We start from the raw sequence: 22,215 nt of genomic DNA, 5'->3' as shown, positions 1-22,215 counted from the left end.
GGCATCCCCCACTCTCCGTCGCTTCAGCTAGGATGCGTTCGATGAAGCAGGCTTTGTGCTGAAACCGCCACCAACCTCTAGCGTCGTCGCCGTTGTGACGGAATGAGTTCGGCGGGCCAACTATTGTTCCCAAACTCCCCAATGCGCTACCCGGAACGGCTCCGAGTTCTACGGGGCCCCTCTGACGTCGGCTCCGGACATTCGAACGTGTGTGCATTTGTGTGTGTAGACCGTCCTGCGGGGAGGCGGCTAGTTTGCGATGACGAAACGAACGTTCGGATCACCTTGTATCGGGAGAGGACCGAGTGTTTAAAAACCACTGTTGTGCGGCTGCTCAGGACACTCTCTCTCAAGCAGTCATGTTAGACTGGTGTACTTTCTCAAACAGATATGTTAGACTGATATAAATACTGTAAATAAACCCATATTCCTCGTTCTCGATGAGAAGCAGTCCTTCCCTTCATCAACGTCCTCAGCGTGAATAAGTTGGACGTCGGCATGGGCCAGCTACCTTCTAATTCATGCCGGACTCCAATCTTGACAACGGATCACGAGCGACGGGATTGAGCCCCCAATCCTGACACCTCCATATCGCCATCTGTATAGCAGAACGCCGCGGAGGGTGAGTGGGTCTGACACTCAGTGGGTCTCACTCACTCACACTGAGTGAGTGAGACACTGAGCCGGCACAGTAGACACCGCGGCAGGCGCTTTAGGTTTAGGTAAACTGTGCGAGATATAGAGGACCATATGGAACGGAATGCAGCGTACAAGCCCCAACAGAGCGCTTTGCCGTCTAAACACAAGCAGTATAACTAAAAGGAATCACGCCGCATCCTGAATATGTCGCACATTTTTAGTACCAGACTCTCGAATTACAGCTTCCGTCCTTCAGAAGCCCAACGTGTCATTTGAGCTCTGAGCGCTCGGTGTATTGGGGGTTGCATGAGCCAACGAAGCCGCGACAAGCGTCAGTTGTTCTATCATCTGCTGTTTTGTCCACGGGCAATCACGACCTCAAATCGGCGGGCGCTGATTTCCTGTTGGAGCATTTCCCCTGGATAGCTGCTGGAATGTCTAGAAACGCTTTTCGATGTTGCATCTGTGTTGACACTGTTTCCTAATGTCCAAAGTCCCGAACATATTTTTCTTCTTTATTTCTGTGTTTGCAGTAAAATTAACAGTAATAGAGCAATACCGGTCTCCCTTTTGCTATTATGCTGTTTTTATCGTTGCACGCAATTTGAATGGGTTGCTATATGCGCTACTTGCGCATGGCAGTCAACAAGGCTGTCCAGCTAATCCTTATCTGCATCGAAATTACACATCACGTCTTTGTTAAACACATGAAGAAGAAAGGGAAACGAAATGAAAGTCCGGTACTAAGAAACAACTTCATAAGCAGTGACAGCCAGATAAATAAAATGTAAAAGTTGAAAAAAAGAAAGAAAGTTCGCAGAGGTTTACGTAAAGGTTACGATCGAAGTACACCCTGTTTTCCCTGTTTCGCCCAGCGGAGCTATTAATTTCTCAATACAGTGCTGGAAGGCTGGAAACAGAATCGTCCAGCCAACTGATACTTACTACAACGACCAATTCTTGCGAATACATCCTTATCAAACGGAAGCTCGCGAGTAAACAACAACATCCACAAAATTCCCGAGGGAAAACATTGGCTGCATCAAAAAGGCGACGATTCCAAGTTTGAAATAGCCTGTGGCGCTGCCCAAAATGTCTGGCTGCGGCCGAATCATATGTTTCTTGGTTCCATAAAAGCGCACCGTGGAGCCTGGGGACGTGGCGGAGAGTAGCACCAAAAGCGTGACCAACGGAGAAAGAGTGGACCAGGTAAGGGGGAAACCGGAAAAGCCGCCTTGTTTGTTGGCCCGGCGGGGTCCGAGAAAGAGAAAACAAACCCTCTAGGCGAAAGCGAGTTGGGGTCGCGCGCGGGCCTTTCCCAATGGTGTGCTCGCTAACTTGGCCAGGAGCGCTCGGAAACGAGCACGCGGCGCCCGGCCTGCGAGACGGAAGTTTACTTTCGGCGAACGAGGAACCGCGAGTAACAGTGACGGTCGCGACAGTGCCGAGACGAAGTGTGTGCGTAACATTGTACAGATGAGCGGATTAGACGGTCGCCCGCTGCCATTGCTGTAGAGCAAACACTGTCGCCCCGGCGCACTGCTGTAGCACGTCTGGCTTTGCCTCGCACAGCATACGAAACGAAAAGGGGTGCCGGAGTCATCGCATCCCGCTTCCGAAACCGGAAGTTGTTACGGCCGCTCCAGTGAAAGACGATAAGCAAGACGGCTGGCTCTCTGCGGAGCATACCTGGATGCACATGGTCGGTCGCTTCAAGCGGGAAGCCGACGGGAAGACGCTGTTCAAAGGTGAGCGCAGTGTTTTGGGAGAGGTCGCGAACATCGAAATGGACAGGTAATTTTCTTCTTGCAAACTTCTGTGCGTTTTAAATTTAGGCAAGGTCGATCCATATGGAGCAAGTCACCGCGCCGTAGCGCATTTGACAATTGTACGAACTCTGTCGAGATTAACGTCATTTTGTGCTATTAACCTAACTACGGACCGCGAAAATCTGCAAGAGTATCCGACGCTCAGCGCAGCAAGCTTAGCCTTAGTCCACAGTCGCCGACTTAGTCCACAGAAAACGGTAACGGCTTCGCAATTCGGCTCACGTGCTGAACGTTCTGGATTCGAATGCTGGAGTCCCCTGGAACCTGCTGGATTTTGTAATGGTAAGATACGACCGCCAGCGATGTGCTCAGAAGCCTGTAAGAGATTAGAATCTATGAAGGGGTTGGGGCGCAAGGACGGCGCTGTAAGAATTTTTCGTGTGGCTTCTGCAAGCTCATCGCAAACCGGACTTTTGTGGAGCATCCGCCACGGCTTTAGGAAGTAGAACAGCGACACCATCGGCTGCTACTGGTGAAGCAGGTACGGGACACAAAGGCCTCAGGCGTTAAAGTTTAGGCCGCTCTCGCAACAACGCTGATTGCTTATGCGACGTAGATCCTGCTTCGCCATAACTATCGTTGCACCTTGCCGACTTTCACTACAACCAACGATTAACGATGCAGAGCGTTCATACTAAATTATTAAACGGAAGTATGACGTTAATGTCTGGACTAGCTGAAGGAATGGAAGCTCAGGCCGCATGACAATCATGGGCTTGCATGAATTTGTGTAAACTTTGCCCTTCTGTCATAGCACGTCGTTATCGCCTCTTTATTATTGCATTACCATTCTTGACCTGTTTCGTCATCACATATTTGTTGCGACGACATCTTTAGTTTAATTTATCCAATGAGTGCACAAGACGGATTCGTTAGCCAGCAAGGTAATAAAAAAATTAAATGCCAGAAGGTTAGCCCATGATGACCGTTACTAGTATACATCCTTTACTTAACGAAAACATATTTGCTTTATTTATTTATCCACTGAAAATTATTTCGTAAGCTGAATCAGTTGCGTGTGGTTTAACACTAAACTGCTCTAAATAAATGTTGCGAGAAGCATAGAGCACCATGTCATAACAAAAGGACGAAGCCATGGCCAGTTAAAAACGAAAAAGAAAAGAAAAATTGCCTAGCACCAATGATTTGCAGAGGTGTCTAAGCGACTGCAGCGCTACACTGCACGCCTGCAATATTTGCATGAAAATATATTTGATGTGAAGAAAATATCCTACACCTTCAGCTGAGCTTCGATTGGAGTCAGCAATCTACAAATTACGAGGCAGGCGCACTGATTACTAACGCGTGAGCTTACCATTTCCGGAATGTGCTCGCTGTAGCTTTCGACGCCTGCGAAGAGCTCGTGCGCAAGACGAAAAAAAACATGATGAAGTATCGTGGCGACTATGGACAAGTTTGAGGCAACGCGCTCGGCAAATGCATGCTGTAGCTGCTAAAATAATATCGATGGAGGTAACACGGCAATACTAAAGACGAAAACGATGATTGTCAATGTAAGCGAATAGCCGAACGCTTCTAGAGAACTATTGACTTTATTAAAAAAAATGATTGACTTTGTCGCGCATATTTCCTGCGGTGAGGATATTTAGGTAGCATTTCCTGTTTCATTGCGCAATTCAGGGAACGGAGCTGTTTAACCAGCCATCACTTTTGTAGCGGTGGCTATACGTATACAATTCGATTCGTAATATCGCTGTTGTCTCCCACTAGTCGCGGTAGCTTAGTAGCTATGGCGTTGCGCTGCTGAGCTCGAGGTCGGGGGTTCGACCCCGACCGCGATGGGGGCGACATAATGCAAGACCTTTGCGCATGTTAAGAAAACCTCATGGTGGTAAAATTTCGCCTTGAGTCCACCCCTACGACGCGCCTCATTATCAAATCATGGCTTTTTGGCACGTAAAGAAAATCTCGGAACTTAATTTGATATAAGCATTGTCTCCAGGCGTGCGAGCGTCGGCGTGGAAAGGGACTCGCCGCTGGGGCCGTCTCCAGCAGATGCCAGAGGGGGAGAGGGTGACGAGGGAAGAGGAAGGCTGTGGTTCCCGAACGCTCCTACACAGCACCTAAACCTTCCGATGACCCAAAGCTCTCGCGCAGCGAGAGCTTTGCATCGGTGTCTTTGTGTTGGAGGTCAAAGTCCGAGCACCACAAACTACCGGCAACAAAAACTGGCAAAAGAGCCCAAGCGAGCTAATCGCTTAAAAAAAAAAAGAAAAGAAACGGAGAGTCAGGGGCCTACGGCAGAATGGCTTTCGTTTGCGCAAACTGTTTGTCATGGTACGTTGTTTTTTTTTCTTTTTTTTTGTCGAGAACGATGTTTGCATCAGAACCACAGCAGAGACAGACCCTCCTGCGATGCCACAGAGACAGTTATACGACAAAGCTCGAGACAGCCACAAAGTCGACGCCCAGGAAGCTACCGAAACATGCGGCACGCACGCAAATGTGGTGTGGACTTTCGACCATGAAATTTGCTACCTCGCAAGGGGCGAATTCGCGGTGCGCATATCTTGTTCTCGAAGTGCATCGAACTGAGTCATTGCCTCTTTCCACTTTGTCGCTTTTGATTTTTTTTATCCCCTTTGACGTTTCCCCCTCCGTAGAAGGTAGCAAAGAGGACGTTCGCCTGTCTTACCTCCATAGCTTTCCTCGTTTAGCTTTTCCTCACTCAATCCATCTATAAAAGCCACGGGACGTATTCTCGGACGGTCGCTTTCGGCGATATCACCTTCAGTGCGCGCTTATTGGCTGGTTGAGCTAAACCGCATGAGCTCAGTGGCTGGTTGAGCACTGTGTCACGCTAAAGCGATAGTATCGCCGAAAGTGATCATCCGAGAATATGTCCCCATGTCGCGGGCACGTGTACAAGACGACAAGTAAGGTGCGGGTCCGTTTAATATCACACGAAGCATTTCCTGCCTATGGACGCGCATTAAAGCGGAGAGAAAAGCAGGGACGGCTACTGTAATTACTGAACGCAGCCAGCTGAGCTAACTTTTTCTAGCTAGCTTCTGTGCCCTGAGCAAGGCGGATAAAAGAAGCAAGATGAAGGGTTGGAATGAAGAGGAGGAAGTGCGTCCATACGAGTACACAATGGTGCGGCATTATTACAGAGCAGCGTATGCAAGCGGGTGCCGTTCAATAACTCTAAAATGGTCCCCGTAGTCACCATAGTGCTGTTTGGGTGATGAAAAGAAGCTAGAATGCATTACTTGAACAGTGGTATGCTGTCCATGCGCACAGTCGGAGAGACCATCATGCACCGCGTTCACACACTTATTCGGGATCCGCGCAAAGTACGTGCGCTGGTGTCTGCAACACGTGACAGCATTTACTCAATGGCAGCGAATCGTGTGACTAATCAGGCTTGCACAACGTCTGGCGGCCGCGGATTCAAGATGCAACCCGTGCATAAAACTTGTTTTCGATGATTTCGCACGATGGGCATAGTCGGCCCAGCAGCGTCCTTGCCCAGTTTCTGAGGGTACTGTAATTGTAATACGCGATTGTTTATGCAACAATATTTTTTTTTTTACACATTGCACGTACTGATAGATAGCGCGTTTGTATCTACCGTGTGTCTGCAAATACCACTTCTTGCGCTCCAGTTCTTTCAAACGCCGCCATGCATGTATTCGAACGAAAAATTAGACTTTTCTGCAGTACAGGATGAAGCGAAATTAACCACATAGAAGCGGACGGCAACACTCTAATGACAGGAAGCCTTATCCCGTACATGTGAACCGGGGTAACTTTGACGTAGGTTCGAAGTGCCGCGGTGAATTTCGCGCTAGCTTTTTGCGTTCTCAGTGATATATACATATCTTTTTTTTCAGCGCACGGAAGTTAGGTTTACGAGTTTGCACGCTTCTATGATGAATGGCTAGTGATGCCTCATTAGAAGAGTTGGAAAATTGTTTTTCAATTTTTTCTCTTTTCTCCAGTTTTAACGCCATTGGCTCACTTGCTCACACTGAGATACACTGCTCGCGTGTTTTGAGCTGAACCAATTTCAGTAGGTGCGCGCGCACGGCCGACACAGGTGGCAGACATTAAAACATGAAAAAAGAAAGCAATGGCAGACTACGAGTGCGTCAACTTTAACGGGGAGGACTAAGAAGGAAAAAAAACACTAAATTATGGGGTTTTACATGCCAAAACCCCTTTCTGATTATGAGGCACGCCGTAGTCGGCGACTCCGGAAATTTCGACCACCTCGGTTTCTTTAACGTGCACCTAAATCTAAGCACACGGGAGTTTTCGCATTTTGTACCCATCGAAATGCGGCGGCCGTGATTCGATCCCGCGACCTCGTGCTCAGCAGCCTAACACCATAGCCACTGAGCAACCACGGCGGGTACCAAGAAGGAAGGTAACGCCCCCTTGTCTCGATTACGAAATTGAAGGAAGTGCAATAAACGTACTTTGGGATGTTATTTCTCCACTGCTCATATCGTTTACGCTGTTCGAAGGAAACGGATTTTTTTTTTTTTTGCAGCCGTAGCGGATTTCGTGGTAAATGCGCTCGTGAAACGGCAATAAGACCCGTTTTACTTATTCGTGAATTGAAAATACGTAGCGAGACCAGCAAGCCACGTGCAACCGGGGGCATATCTGGAAATCGAAAGTGAATTGCGCGTTGAAAGGGTTCGCATCAAGGGGCAGGTTTTCTTGACTTTCGAGGTTGGTCAAATCGGCCGAGATGATAGATCGAAGGGTTCTGGATGGAACGCTCACCAACCAGCATACCTCGCCATTTTGCTGGGATCTTCACCCCGGCTATAAGGAAGACGGCGCGAAAAAAAAAAGAAATGTGCGAGATTGCCTGTGCATTTTGCGATTTGAATACGTTTATTACACGGGCACTCCTATCGGGTATTTCTACTCACCGGCAAGCGTAGCAGCAGCACTCTGTTTAAAGTAGGGGGACTGGGACACTTCGCTCCGTGACACCTCCGTGACACCTCCGTGACACCGTGACACAAGTTTTGCTCAATACGGGAAGCATAATTATTTCGAACCAGAAGAGGAGTCACGAGTAGCCCACGCCCGTCCCTTTGCTCTTTGCCATTCGCCGACCCAATCTCTTTGCCATTCTTCCCTCGAAAGACATCGAACATCAAGGCTCCATGCTCGTGAGCGACATCGTTGCGTCACCGTCTCGCTGTTTGCATCCGCATGAGCTGCTGTGTGCATTTGGGCATAGCACGTAAACAATGAATTAAGCCCATAAACATGAACATCGCACAAGGCTGGAGTCGTGACCTTTGTAGCGCACGGTCATTGCATGAGATGATACGTCGCGTAGAATGAAAATAAAGACTATTGTAGGCATCGGATTTAGTTTTGCCGAACTTAAATACCCACTTCGGGAAAGCTTCGCTTGACAAAGATTTGAACATGTGCGTTGTACCCGCATAATGTATAATACTCGTGGAAATATTCCGCTAGGTCTAGCTGTATCTTCACTGAATTGCCAGCGATGAGAGAGATAGGGAAAAGTGAAGTGAAGGCAGGGAAGTCAACCAGACACACGTCTGGTTTGCTACCCTAAGCAGGGGAAAGGAGGTTTCGACTCCACGCCGCGTTAGATCACCCGGATTAAAAAGACAAAAAGAAGAAAACCTTCACGGGGACAAAAGTACAGTAACCACATGTATCGCAAGCTCAGAAAGAGATACTTGCATTACTTCAATCCCTGAAGTCGACAGGCCTCATTCAGTGACTGTAGATACGATGTGCACCTCCAGACCAAGAGAAACTCGTAATGTTTTCTCTTCGTTCTTTTTCTTTTTCATCAGCGATAAGAAGTTTTGTTATTTACCTGTCCTATTTTCCTGCGCGTGTTTTCATAAAATGAACAGACGCCACAAAATGATGAAAAGAAAAGCGATACCGTAAAAATCATACGTCAAATTGATAAAGTAGTTAAGACAATGTTCCTTTACACGCGCCAAACCAATCGGCCCGCCCACCATCAGGCAATCTCATGCAAATCTCAAATCATGTTAGCACCGCTCGCGCCGGGACGCGAGCGGCGCCTTCAGCGCACCGCACCCGTATATTGACGCCAGTAGTTCCGGAAGTGGAGATATCGTTACGGCCAACAATTACAGGCCGTGCGCAGAGGAGGAGCGGGTTGTAGAGGGAGCGCGAGCTTGCCAGCTTTGTGTGTACTTCCGGGCGCGTCTTACGTGAAACGCCTCCTCATCACTTTCCCTCACCTCTCCCATGCCGATATGATCACGGGGCGCAGCGATCCTCCCCATCGCGCTGTTGCCGTGCTTCAGCGAGCTGCTTCTGCCCGCGTTCTTTCACTGCGCAAGAAGTTGGCCACCAGTTACCTATCCCCACTTTCCCCCTTCTTCGTTTTACATTCACTGCATACACTGCAATCTATCTGTGCAAAGCACGTGCGACGGGTCGCCGGATGATTTGCCTTCCGGTTTTCGCGTGCCGGTTTTTTGTAATGAGTTCAGTTAAGCGCTCGAGTGACGAATAACCGTTCGGACCGGTTTGCAATATGGCTCAGTTTTGGGGTTGATAACTGCGCGAACTGTGCCTAGAAAGGGGTCGGCGGTCCGACTATTGGTCAATGAGACCACTAAGATCGTGCTTTGCTAAGCGTCGATATTGGAAAGGGGGTTCGAAATGTTTTGAAGCGGTTGCAGTTAAGTTTCCCGAATGAACGCGGGCAGCCGGATCTGACCGGACAACCGTATCTGTCTGCACGTCGTGGCTGTTTTCGCTTACAGTTCTGGCTTCAACGAAACCGTGTAACGTACAACGCGAATAATAAAAATCGTCATCATGATCATGATAATTTGTATCATGGGCGAACATACTAGTGATAGGGGCGAGCAATGAAAACTGATTAAACCCAAATCACGGTACCTTCCCACGTTTGTTCGCTTACCAAAAATAACTAAACCAAACGACATCTAGTTTGCACTTTCATGACATTTATGTATACGGTACACTGTTTACGCGTTATACATTTCCAATTGCTTGGAAAAGCGAGTGCCTGAAATCTGCTGAACAGCGTCAATCGGCACTCACGTAGACATTGAACACAATAGCAGACGTTAAAATTTATTTGTGTTATGTCTTACATGTTGCTGAGGAACTTTATTGCAATCATGTGCCACATTTATCTTCGTATCCTTCTTCTGAAACGTTGTAACCTTACCCTGAACAAACACAGGAAATCAACTGGTTTCATTTGCTGAACACGCACGCTCCCTGTGAAGTAAAATATTTTTTTATTTTACATATTTTAATACTAGGATCTATAATAATACAGATAGTTTTCTTATTTATCATGTTAACTGCAGTGCAACGGTACGCAGGAAATAAATTGTTGACGCTCATTTGTACACTTGCTTTGTAAGCTGGTATGTGACTGTAAACAAACTACGTATTATGATTTATCGTCTCACCTTTCAACGTTTGTACCTGTATAGTGTCGCGTCCCTAGTTCTTCGTAGTAATATACTTATTTGCTCCAGATATCCAAGGAAATGACTTGTAGCATTCAGTATTGAATAATAGGCGCTCATTATTTAAAGAAGATATTAGGACGAAACATTAAACACCCCTGCAAACCGACACGCAGTCTTTTAAACTTGACCGCGCCTAACATAATTCATTGCCCAGCGTGCACAGAAATGCTGTAGGCTTCCGTTAGAATGACCACGGTTAATTCAAGCTTTCGGATAATACGAGCAATGTGTACACTTTTGGAGGTTTCCCTATATACCCAACAAGATATCCCAACACAAACCGCTGATACGAATAGACTGAACTTCAACATCCGCGACTGACGTCTACTCGGGTCCACCAGAAGCCCTAATCGTAGACTTGGAAAAAGTGAATCTTCTAGCTACACGAGAAGTAAACGGCATTTCAGTTGACTACGTCAGGGTCGACGATGATATGGAAACCTGTAGTGGTGACACCATAAGAACAATAATTGAGGGTGTTGAAGATGTGCCTCTGCAGGTTGATTACTACGGTGAGGACACTGCCCAGAAGCAACGACAACCGACTTCACACATGGCGCAGCCGATAATTCCCTGAATACATTGGTAAATTTTTTTAACATGAGGGTATAGAAAACGTTTTTATCAAGCTTGGTGAAATGTCAGCTTTTGCGAGAGTGCACATATATTCACAGCGGTAGCAAGTAACGATAGCTCCACAAAGCTTAAGCAAGGGTGCACAAATCAAACTTCTGCATCACGTAAATCAATGTTTCTTTTTCCGCCTGCGTTTTAGCTTTAATGCTGTTCTGTTTATTATGTTGTGCCGTAGACATTTGGCCGCGCGATGAATAGCAGAAAGTTTCGTTCGGTGTATCGCTGATGAGGCGAACCTGTTCTCGCGGTCCGTGCAAGTTCGTCTCAACGGAAGCCTACTGTATACAAAAACGCGTTTATATGTGTGCGTTTTTCACCCTGTTCCAGAAAGCGAGGAGTTTTCGATGGCAAGCGACCTAGGCGTCGCCAATAAAATAGGAGGTGACATGACAGCAGACCTGGAGGAGATGGCGAGGCGCGAGCTTGGGGAAACGGCCGAAGTGAAAGCCAAGTGCATCGGGAAGCTGCGCCGGCTACTCTCCGGTAAGTTTGGTCAGACAAACAGATTGCAGCGTAGTGGATTCATAATAAGAAGCATTTAATATATATATATATATATATATATATATATAGAGAGAGAGAGAGAGAGAGAGAGAGAGAGATATCCGCGGAGTTTCATCAAGTTTCAAATAGCGACGTCGAGAGGGCATTTACTTTTAAACACATGCCCTTTTTTGGCACTTAATCGACACTTAGTGCTATACGTAACAGCAGTGTTTTGGTCCCTACAAAAACCCTGCTTAACTCAGCTCTGCTAACTAAACCCTGCTAACTCAGTGCCGTAAAGGCATACGCTATTAGAAGCCAGTACCTGTTCGACGTCGCTGACAAAAGCTTGTTGAAAATCGGTAGACGTTCTGAAAAATAATTTTTGAAGATGCTGCCTATATAGTTACGCAGTTTTATTGCACTGAAGGTAGACTACTTCTATGGGGGTTAATGGCCAAGATTCCTGGGGATGTCTTGAATAAGTGTTTTGAGCGTGATCGCTATCTCTTTCTAAATGCTAAGAGGGCGTTTTCTTATGGACCAGTAAAATTTTGAGGGGTCCTATAACAACGGAGCAGCTGTCCTGGCTACGACGCTGATCGTTTCCAGCCGTCTTCGCCTTTATTGAAAATACATCGTTCACTTAGTGAAACTGATTAACTGATTGGTTGGAGTTTATTTCGCACAGCTAAACAAGGGCTGACAGATAACGTCACTTTACGCTTTACGTCACTTTACGCCACATGGTTTAACATGTGCTTTCACCTCAGTACATATTGTTCTGTCAAGAATTGCTTAGGGCTGATTTAGGGGTTGTGGTATTGACACTCTGGCCTTCTTGACTAAGGCCCTAGTTCCATGACTGTCATTACATTGTTTCGTTTGTTGATGTATTACTCTTGGAAGCCCTAACACCTTTGCAGATCAAGAAAAAGAAAATAGAACTAGTTCGCCTCTACTTCTGACCTATGAGAGTATGCTCGTGCCAAAAACAAAAATAATAAAAAAAACAAGAAAAGAAGGCAATGAAATGTGCTTAGACGCAATATAATTAGCATTATAATTGCTTATTTAGTGATTGGTTCTCCGAGCTATCCACAAATGAAACTTAGCTCCAGTGTATCCAAAACTTATTATGCGCTTTCTGTTAAGCTTCTCTCACTTAAACCTGAATTTTGTGGTATCAGAGTCGGCGTGTCAATAATGATACGTTCGGCTTTGTGGCATTAAAGTAAGCCACGCGACGACAACTCACGTTAAGCGTGCCCAACTAAATCACATCCCTTTAAACCACACTGCTGCTGCTGCTGATACTGTAAAATGATCAGTCATGGCATGTCTCCCTCTTTCAGAGGAGTCCTGGCTGGAGTGCCCCACGGACGAGGAGTTCTTGGTAAAGTTTCTGCGCGCCCGCAAGTACGACGTGGAGGAGGCCTTTAAGAACATTCGAAAGTATTTCCGCGTCAAGCAGGAGACACGGGAAATGTTTGACAACTTGAATCCATATTCGGTTCCGTTCGACTCCACATGTCGCCAGCACCGCCTAGTCACAGTGTCCCGGCAAAGGGATTCACTCGGGAGAGGAGTTGTGCTTCTGAGATTGGGTAAGAATCGCGTCTGCCTGTTTGCGAAATGTGAGTTTTTAGGTAAACTAGTGCGGCTGTACTTGCGGAAGACTTTCCGTGGGAACGAAGCGAACGCCACGGAGGCGGATCCTCTGCACGCATGTTACTCCGCTATGAATTACGACAGCGTTTGACAGTGGTCCTGTTTTCTTGGAACAAATGCTGAATCAACGTAGTTTTCACATGTGACGGATTCGCATTTGCCCAAGTTCGGAAGGAAAAGAAAACTCTGAAATTAGGTCACATTATACATTCAATTGTCTATTTTGTCTTATTCAGCTGTTGTAAATAATGCGTGCTCGCAGTTCGAAAAGCAGAAGAGTCCTGAAAGATTCTGCCACTTGTCTAGCAACGTCTTTACCTGTCTGAAGTTTTGTTTTCCTCTAAGTTTTAGACAAAATGTGCTAACAAGACCAATACTATACCTGTACAAAGTTTACATATAGTACTGCATACAAGCTCTGGTCTTATATTCAAGTGTCCACTAAGAGGTGTGGCACGTAGCAACGAAAGGACTTTCGAGCAAGCCCAGAACTGTGCGGCGTTTTTCGTGGTCTACTGCTGTGTTTCTGTTCGCAGTAGGATTTCGGCTCAGAGTCTCATATTTCTTGTGGCTTCTGTGTATGGTTGCTGCTTTCAGGCGCATGGAACAGCCGAAAGTGCTCGCTCATCGACTACTTCCGAGTCAGCCTGGTACAGGTCGAGTGGCTGCTCTTTCAGCAGGACGTACAGGTCCGAGGCGTCGTGTTCGTGCTCGACTTCAAAGGTCTGAGTGTGTACCACATTACGCAGTACACACCATACTTCATCAGCAAGCTTTTGTACCTGATGCAGGTGAGATTGATTTTACGCCCTTGCGAAAAAAGAAAAGAAAAAAAAACAAGGCAGAACTCATTTTAGGATGACTGTCGACGTTAATGCGAGTACAATTAAAATCGCCAAAACGCGTCATGCATGACGTGTGTACTTCAGCCGGGCTCACTCTCGCGCTTTGGATGGATGGATGGATGGATGACTGGATGACTGGATGGATGGATGTTATGAGCGTCCCCTTTGGAATAGGGCGGTGGGTTGCGCCACCAAGCTCTTGCTATTATACTTGTTATTATACCTAGGTTAAAAAAATAACACAATGAGCTCCCACAATCAAATTTTCTGAGCCCCTATTGCGAACTTCGCTTTTGTACGTCTCCTTTTTTTGTCGTTTCCCTACTTTTCATCCACCAATCTTCCAATTGCCTCTTACTAAACTCTATTGCGGACATGTTTACTTTTCCCCTGCTCTAGCTGAACCCAAGGGCTTCAAGCAGGCCAGTAGTGCCTAAATCGACCACTGGGCAAACATCTTCACATTCTAATAAAACATGCTCCATCGTTTTCCCTAGCTTTAAAGCAGCAAGCACATGCTTCTTCTTCCTTCAGGACACGCTGCGCCATTTACCGGCGACGACGTGAAGTCTTTGGTAGACCTCCGAGATGCGTGGCGCATTGGTGTGGGCGAACGCTGAAATTTGTTTTCGCTGGCCGCACGCATTCGTAGCGCAGCTCGCTATAGCGCCGCGCTGCGGTGCTTGAGGAAACCGTGCGACGCGGGTTCTATCGCGCCTAGCACTAGATAAATTTCAAAAAAGTTTTCCTAATTGCAGAGCGGCACAATTACCAGTGCATTCGCGGCGCGCCTCGCTGACATGTCTGGTTGCTGCACCTATATGCTACGTGTTCAAATCAGCCCAGCACCGAAGATGCTAAAAAAATTTAATGTGATTAGCCTTCTTAGGCTAGTTGGTTTTGTGTTTTAACCGTTCTCCCGTCAGCTTGGCGCACTGGGTAATCTATGGTCTATAGTGTAGGGCAATTGGGCTGCTGTGCTGAGGGGAATCGTGTTCGAAACCAACCTTGGGTCAATGAGTACGTTACACTTGGTATATGTGCCGCATTTCAATGAACGTCTTTATATATATATATATATATATATATATATATATATATATATATATATATATATATATATATGTGTGTGTGTGTGTGTGTGTGTGTGTGTGTGTGTGTGTGTGTGTGTGTGTGTGTGTGTGTGTGTGTGTGTGTGTGTTTGTGTGTGTGTGTGTGTGTGTTCATATTACCAGTCCCTCGCCACGCGTGGGCGTCATGCCAGCACCGGCACATGGCACCGTATGTCCCGAGGAATTCGCGACGAAAGAGGGGCCCGGCTGCACACACGCCTCACACATGTCGCTTGAGAATAACTGCTTATTGGGCGAGCTGACGTTTGCTTAACATGTTGCTTTTAAGCCAAAAACTCGAAAAAATAATTACAGTCAGAGGCGAAAGGAAAAAGAGAGAGAGCGAAGAGAAGAAGGAAAGGCAGGGAACGATGAGAGCTACACTTACAACTGTTGTAAGCGTAGCGCTCGCCTTTCCTTTCCTTTCGCATCTCACTGTCTTTCTTTTTTTGAGCTTTCGCGCTAAAAAGCAACATGTTAAGGTCACACATGTCGCGTTTCAGCAGCGGCAATACGGTGTGTCGCTACATTGCGTCGATACTCATTGCATTAACGCCTACAGCCATTGGGATGCGGGATCTTCTGGGATATCTTATACGCATTTAATTTTCCTTAGCGGCTCGCTATTGCAGTACCGTGTTCTTTTTTTATTTAGGAGCGCTAATACCCCTTGGTCCACGCTCAACCATCCAAGCTGACTTGAAATAGGTTAATTGGAGAGTCACATATACCCAGTAGCACATAACCAGGGACCCACGTGTAAGTGAAAGAGGTTAAATGAGGATGTACGCATACCGAATAGTGTGTGATGTTCCTAAAGATTACTACTCACATTTCAAGAAAAAAAAGCACAATAATAAAAAGAAATGACTCCAGACACACATTTGCTGTGTGTTTTTGTGTGTCATTCATTACACGCCGAAAATAAGAACAGGAGTATTGGTAACGACTTAATTTTTAGCTCAAGTACCTGACGTTTTATTTCTTTGTGGGTGTGTGTTCTTTTCTTCAAACCCAGAGAGATGGCGCAAGAAAGAGAGAAAAAATTCAATCTAAGAAAAACGGAAAGCCATCTATGTAGAATAGAACCGATGACATTTATGCTAAGATCTCAAAGATAACGGAAACGCTTGGTGATCACGATGACAGTGTTTCGTGGATTTAAGCCTTTCAAGGAAGCCATCATGTAAGAGTCTGTAACTACCCTGAAAAGACATACGCCATTTCTTGCTTGCTTTTAAACGTAATTGGTGGGAAGAGGTTGACTGGGACACAGGGGCTTGGAGGCTTGGAAGAGGACTACAAAGTGGATTTTTGGTTTTGCTTAACGCAATGCAACCCATTCTTTTCAGGACTGTTATCCCATCCGTGTCAAAGCCCTCTACGTAATCCACAACCCAGCATTGTTTGATGTACTTTTTGCTGCAGCGAAGCGTTTTATGAAGCCAAAGTTGCTCCAAAGGGTAAGCGCAGAAATTGTATGCAAGTTTGGTGACAGAATTGCACTTACGTGTGTATTCAACGTTGATAACGGAGTGCCAGTTTCCTTGTGTTGGCCTTAAGGAAGCGAAGAGATGCTTGCTAGGAGTGTGCAAATAGCGAAATATCCGAATGTAATCGAATACGAATACGAATATTCGAGAGAAACGACACTCGGATATCGAAACCAAGATCGAATGTTTGGAAGCTTCGACAGTTTGCGTGGAGTCCACTTTGATAACTTTTTAAAGCGCAATGTAAAGACAATTAAGCAAGCCCCTATGTCCATTTCGGAGCGTGGAGGCTGTTTGGCAAAAGAAGAAAAAAAAAGAGCGAGAGGATTAGTTAGTTATTTGATACATGCATGTAATAGTTTCTCATATTGCTTCCGAGACAACTAAATAAATTCTAAGTTTGAGACAAATGCTTTCGTTTATCGAGAGCACCATGACGACAGTGATGAAGCGAAAATATGCACGTAGGTTGTTGTGCTCTTTGAAGGGGAGGAGTGTGATTCTAGAGCACCTCACGTCGTTTTAAATTATGCATACACGTTTAGAGTGGACAAATAATAGTTTGGTTTCCCTAAATGGAGACGAGAACTCGAGACTGTAAATGATCTAGCAGAATTTACGTGCCCGTAAGTTCGCCAAAGGAACTCATGCCTTTGCACAAGAACTGCCGCTCTCCTGCAGCAATATCCTTCGGAACAGTGATCACATGCGTCGGGCTCGCTCGCTCGACACTCTGCAGTGTTGTTCAGTATTTCGAATATTTAAATGGAAACGAATATTCGGAAATTTCAATTAGCAAGCTCATGAATCGAATTCTAATCGAATTCGAACGGCAAGGACTGTTCGATTCGTATTCGAAATTTCGAATATTCGCACAATACTATAATGATTATATTTATTCAGATGAAGAATGAATAGTTCTTGTAAGGAAGGGACACTTGAAGAGAAGATGCAGCAGGTGACGCAACGTAATCGTGCTAACTTCGACAACAAGAGGAGCGTACAGCACTTATGTGCAGGTGATTGAAGAAGCAACGTGCCAGGCGTTATGTAACAGACCAAATAAATCTCGGTGCCCCGTTGAGCTCTCCTAGAACACCGGGCCAAGTACGCGCTTCGTATAATGCCCCTTAAATACGATAATTTATTAATTATTTCCAACGCTTCTACTCAACCTACGCACATCCCACTTTCGGTACCCACCATATAACGTGATCCCAACTTCCCTACAAGTATAAAATTGTTGCCAAATTTAATTATCCTAGCGCAGCGGAGATATTTCGTAAGCGTTTCATATAATTCCCCTAAACAGGCAAAGAATGAACACTTAGCAATTTTCATTTAGCTCCTTAATGACGAGCACAATTCAAGATTTGCTTGTACATTAGACACAATGCGGCTTGTTTTTCCTCTAAATAGAAACTCGCGGACTTGTGTAGTTTACCCAAGACATCGTGAAAAGACGCATATACTATATCGTGCCCATTAAATCGCACTAATGGCTTTGCTGCAAAACGTTAAGGCGAAGCACACAGCACCTTGCTATACATACGACCTCTACAGGCACATGACACTTTGTCTAGCTTCGCTGTAAAAGTGTTGTGATGTTTGATTTCTCTTGCAGGACCGACGCCAATGTCCCTCGCGTTTTTGGTTGGTGACGAGTCCTCGGACGGTGACCTCAAGGCTTGCGCGGCAAATCAAATTGAGCAGTAAAAGCGTCTCCAAAAGAAGAGAGCGAAGATGAAAAGCGAGACTTTCGTCTCGACTGCGCAAATCCCAAAAATTTTTACGAGTGACAGAGCAAGGTGCCGCAAGTTGGCTGAACTTGAAGCTACCTGCACTTCTTCCTCATGTGTTTCTTAAATGTTTTGACTCTTCTGTCTCGCTCCGTATGCAGCACTGAGTGGAATTTAAGTGAACACGTATATGTGTTTAGGTTTCGTTTATCCCCCGAATTTTCAAGTTTGCATAATTTGCCCCTGGAACTCTTGATTTAGTGGGCGTACGAATACATTACACTGCAGCCAACCCAGCATTGTGCGACGATTTAGCAGGAGTTGTCGAACATACAATGCTGTGCGGTTGAAGCAAACATCCTCATTTCGAAATAGCCCTTGGACTTCGCTGACAAATCGCTTCTATCGAATGTCTACATAGTTTGAGGCATATAATATACGCGCTTATTTGTTCACGCTGACACTTTGTTTTGCTTTCTTCAGGTTCGTCTTCTGGGACACGACCTGGTGAAGTTACACAGCCTGCTTCCTGCGGACGTAATACCCAAGGAAGCTGGCGGAACTCACGAATTCTACGATTACGACAAGCTAGAAAAAGACCTGCAAAGCAAAGCCAAGTTCTTCGACGAGATCAGCCGGTACGGATATCGCATGCCCATCAGTCGTTGCAGATGATTCAGTATCGCGCTGCTAGCGCTGCCTGACGAGCGAAAGCGCATAACGCCGAATGAACGTTTGTGATAAGACATTCTATGACACAAGAGTGTCTGAAAGTAATGGCGCCCAATTTACTGGGCTGAATAATAAAACGTATCATAGTAGCTTGGTCAAGAGGCTTTGTCAAAAAGGGGGCTATTAAAGAGCAATATTTTCATTGTGAGGAAATGCGGTTGGCACATGTACGCATGCTCACACACACACACACGTACGCACACACACACTTGCACACAAACACAAACACAAACTGCAAATTAAAGCTTGCTTGGTGTGACACTTCAAAATGACTTGACGGCAAATGTGCGGTATTCATCGTGGCTCAGCGATGCCTTCAAGACAGCGGACCTCATGAAAATCACAATTTCAAACGCATTTACGAGGTAAGTAGACAACAAAACTGAGGAAAGTGCGCTCACTCTTTTCAGTATGGTTTTTCATTATGAATGCGTATAAGATGATGTCTTGACGATGATCGCAAACCATACTTATAAACGTTCTTGATTAGTAACCTTTTGAAGTATGTTCGGGATTATGATCTCATCTAAAATTATTAGGGAGCGAGGAGGGGTGTTGCCTGCTGCAGGTGGATCTAACTTTACAAAAATTGGCTGTAATTGCTCCGCCTTAACGCCACCTGTCTACCCCAATACGGTCTGAAACACTTCGCAGTACAACTAAAAAAAAAACAGGTTCCAGAAACAAGTTGACTCGGAGCTCATTACGTTGCATGTTTCCCGAACCACGACTACCTATACAGCTCACAATTCACTTCCTATCTCTGTTTTATTTACCTAACGTACAACCCTTCTTTTTTCTTTTTTTTCCTCTATCACATTTCATTCTTCTAGCCCTTTCTTCAGCACAGGCAGCCAGCCGGTAAACTGGCTGATCTCCCTGTCTTTCCTGCACGGCAACTTCCGTCAGGCTTTCGTACAAGGACCAAACTCGAGTTGTAAGGAGACTGAGAGCACTGCATAACTCTTAACTCAACATGTCATCGACTTCCTTCCCCACAACTTCTCTCAAAGCGAACGGCAGCAGGTTTGGAGGTGTATTGATGGGCTCGGTGGCCGTCAGATTTGGTTTTCCAGGAATCTCAGAAAAAAACATCCTTGAAGGTCTCTAAAAGTGTACGCAACTCGACACGGTCACTCTTGTCTAGTTCATCAGAGATATTAATCGCCTCAATTCCCTTGCTCTCTTCAATTTCAAAACTCGGAAGCTGGGATTTCGCCCTCTGCCTCTTCGACAATGACAAACGCTGAAGGTTGACAAGGTGGGATAGAGCGTTCCTCGTAGCATTTTAACATATTTATGTGGAAGAGGTACTTACAATGGCCTAAGTCCACCCAGTAATCATAATCATTCTTTTTTTCCAATCACCGAGAATGGTCCCTCCCATTGCATAAGCAATTTGTTGGTATCTGCTGGGAGCAAGATCAACGCTCGATCTCCGACCTTCAGTTGCTGCCACGCGGAACCAATGTCAAAACATTTCTTCCGAGTCTGAGCTTTTCACATGGGGATCGTTAGTGGGCTCCATGCTACAGTTGTACCAAGCACTTCTTATCGGATTCCTACGATATAGCTCTCCCGTGCTTGCTAAAACATGCAAGTCAGCTCTTCGAGAACTTCAGAGCGTGCAAGCACAGGCACGTATACGCGTTTGCCTAGGCCTTCTGTGGAGCGCCTAGGCAAACGCAATAAGCAATAGCAAGCAAAAGCAATAAGTGGTCACTCATTCATAACCTCAATCGATGCATTAAAACTTGTACCACCGCTTCATCATAACCCTCATTATCGACTGCAATAAAGCATTGCTGTCCGAAGATGTGCTTAAAGAGCACCTAAGTGACTAAGAAAAGCTTGGAAGCACTTGCACGGGCTACCTGGAGACTTCGGAGGCCGGCCTTTGAGAACTTTCAGCATGATATCGCAGTTAGAAACACACCCTATATGACGGAGCTCCTTGAAACAATAAGGCAAGTTGATAATACAGCAAAAGCCTGTGTAATAGGCGTCCCCTTCCCTCTCGCCCATTTAGAAGAAATCGGCAATTTCCTTTGTTTTCATGGGATCACAGAAACGCTGGAACTTTCTGCATATTGCACTAATCATTTAAAATTCTTAGTAATTTTTCAGTAAGTGAACTTCTCAGTAAGTATGATGAAAGCGTTGGTAACTTTTTACATTAACGTTTTATGGTATATGTTTACATTAAGGAGATCATAAGACAACTGCAATTTTATTTTGTGTTTTCGTTGAGAAATATAGATAAGATAATTGAATTTGACACTAAGTAGGCGAATTTCGCGTTCATGGATGGGAGTCTCTAATCAAAGACCTCCCCCCACCTAGCTAACGGCGGCGTAAGGGGGATGTCTTGCGTTCGCCAACCGAGAGGAGCTCCAGTGTGTGTTCGGGCGTGCGTGTGGTCAGCACCTCCAGACTTCTACGCCAACAATCGAGCTACGGCCCTAAATCCACTGGTTACGAAACTCCCGCCTCTGGATGCAAAATTAGCGTACTGATTGTCAAATTTGATAATGAATTCACTCACTAACCGATTTTCCAGATTTTACGCAAGAACCTCCAACTAATCAGACAGTAAGAAAGAAATTAGCTTCAGCGGTGAAATCCGTTTTGTTGTTGTTACAATGCCAGGGGTACGGAAAACTTAATTTTGCCCTACGAGGAGCTTCACCGAAATATCTGTTTGAAATACCGCGATGTTTGAGGCCGCGTGGACGTTTCGTGTTCGCTCGTCGCGCAGCCCAATGTGGGTCATGCGTCGTCGGGAAGTGCATGATGTGCGCGCACGGCCTTGTGTTGATGCTGTCAGATTAAGCCTTGGCGCTGTCAGCGCAGGCTGCGTTGCGAGAATTTAGTTCGGAGCTGTCTGCCAGCACACACGCATGCACCGTTCCGTGCAGTAAGCGCACAAACAAACTCGGTCGGTGTTCACGGTAGTTGAAAGCACATCGCCCGCGGACGCGGTGAAACCAATCTCGGCTTCTACAAATGCCAGTCTAGCCAGTGATTGTAACCTTATTATCGATCGCCAAAGAGGTCTGTCAGGCCGAATGTACTGGCGGCGAGATTGACACGACGGCAAATTTCTGTCAAGACAGCTGTCAGGCAGCAAAAGATGGACAACCAGTCGGTTTAATCAAAGACGGTGGAGACATAACGCTTAAAAGCTAACGGCCCTTTATACGAATAGTCTATCGACTTCAAGGGTCCCAGAGAACTGGAAGAATGCCAACGTTATACTAATCAACACATAAAAAGAAGACGTTAAAGAATTGAAAAATTATAGGCCCAGTAGCTTACTTCCAATATTATATAAAATATTCCCCAAGATAAACTCCAATAGAATAAGGCAACATTGGACTTTGGTCAAACAAGGGAACAGGCAGGTTTCAGGAAGGGGCATTCCACAATGGATCACATCCGTGTCATTAATCAGGGTAATCGAGAAATTCGCAGAGTACAGTCAGCCTCTATATACGACTTTCATAGATT

General features: G+C 45.8%; 1 protein-coding gene across 1 annotated transcript; it reads left to right on the top strand.

Moving 5' to 3' along the window:
• Positions 1–1,956: 1,956 nt before the first annotated feature.
• Positions 1,957–18,831, top strand: LOC139046734 (alpha-tocopherol transfer protein-like). The gene is made up of 6 exons (XM_070536614.1): positions 1,957–2,387; positions 10,955–11,110; positions 12,469–12,720; positions 13,382–13,575; positions 16,094–16,204; positions 18,457–18,831. The coding sequence occupies exons 1-6, from the start codon at positions 2,333–2,335 to the stop codon at positions 18,646–18,648; spliced, it is 960 nt and encodes a 319-aa protein (XP_070392715.1). The 5' UTR covers positions 1,957–2,332; the 3' UTR covers positions 18,649–18,831.
• The last annotated feature ends 3,384 nt before the right edge of the window (positions 18,832–22,215 follow it).

This window comes from Dermacentor albipictus, chromosome 3 (genome assembly GCF_038994185.2).
Source record: "Dermacentor albipictus isolate Rhodes 1998 colony chromosome 3, USDA_Dalb.pri_finalv2, whole genome shotgun sequence".
NCBI lineage: Eukaryota > Metazoa > Arthropoda > Arachnida > Ixodida > Ixodidae > Dermacentor > Dermacentor albipictus.
Note: the sequence above shows the minus strand (reverse complement) of the source record. Positions and strands in the feature narration are given on the sequence as shown.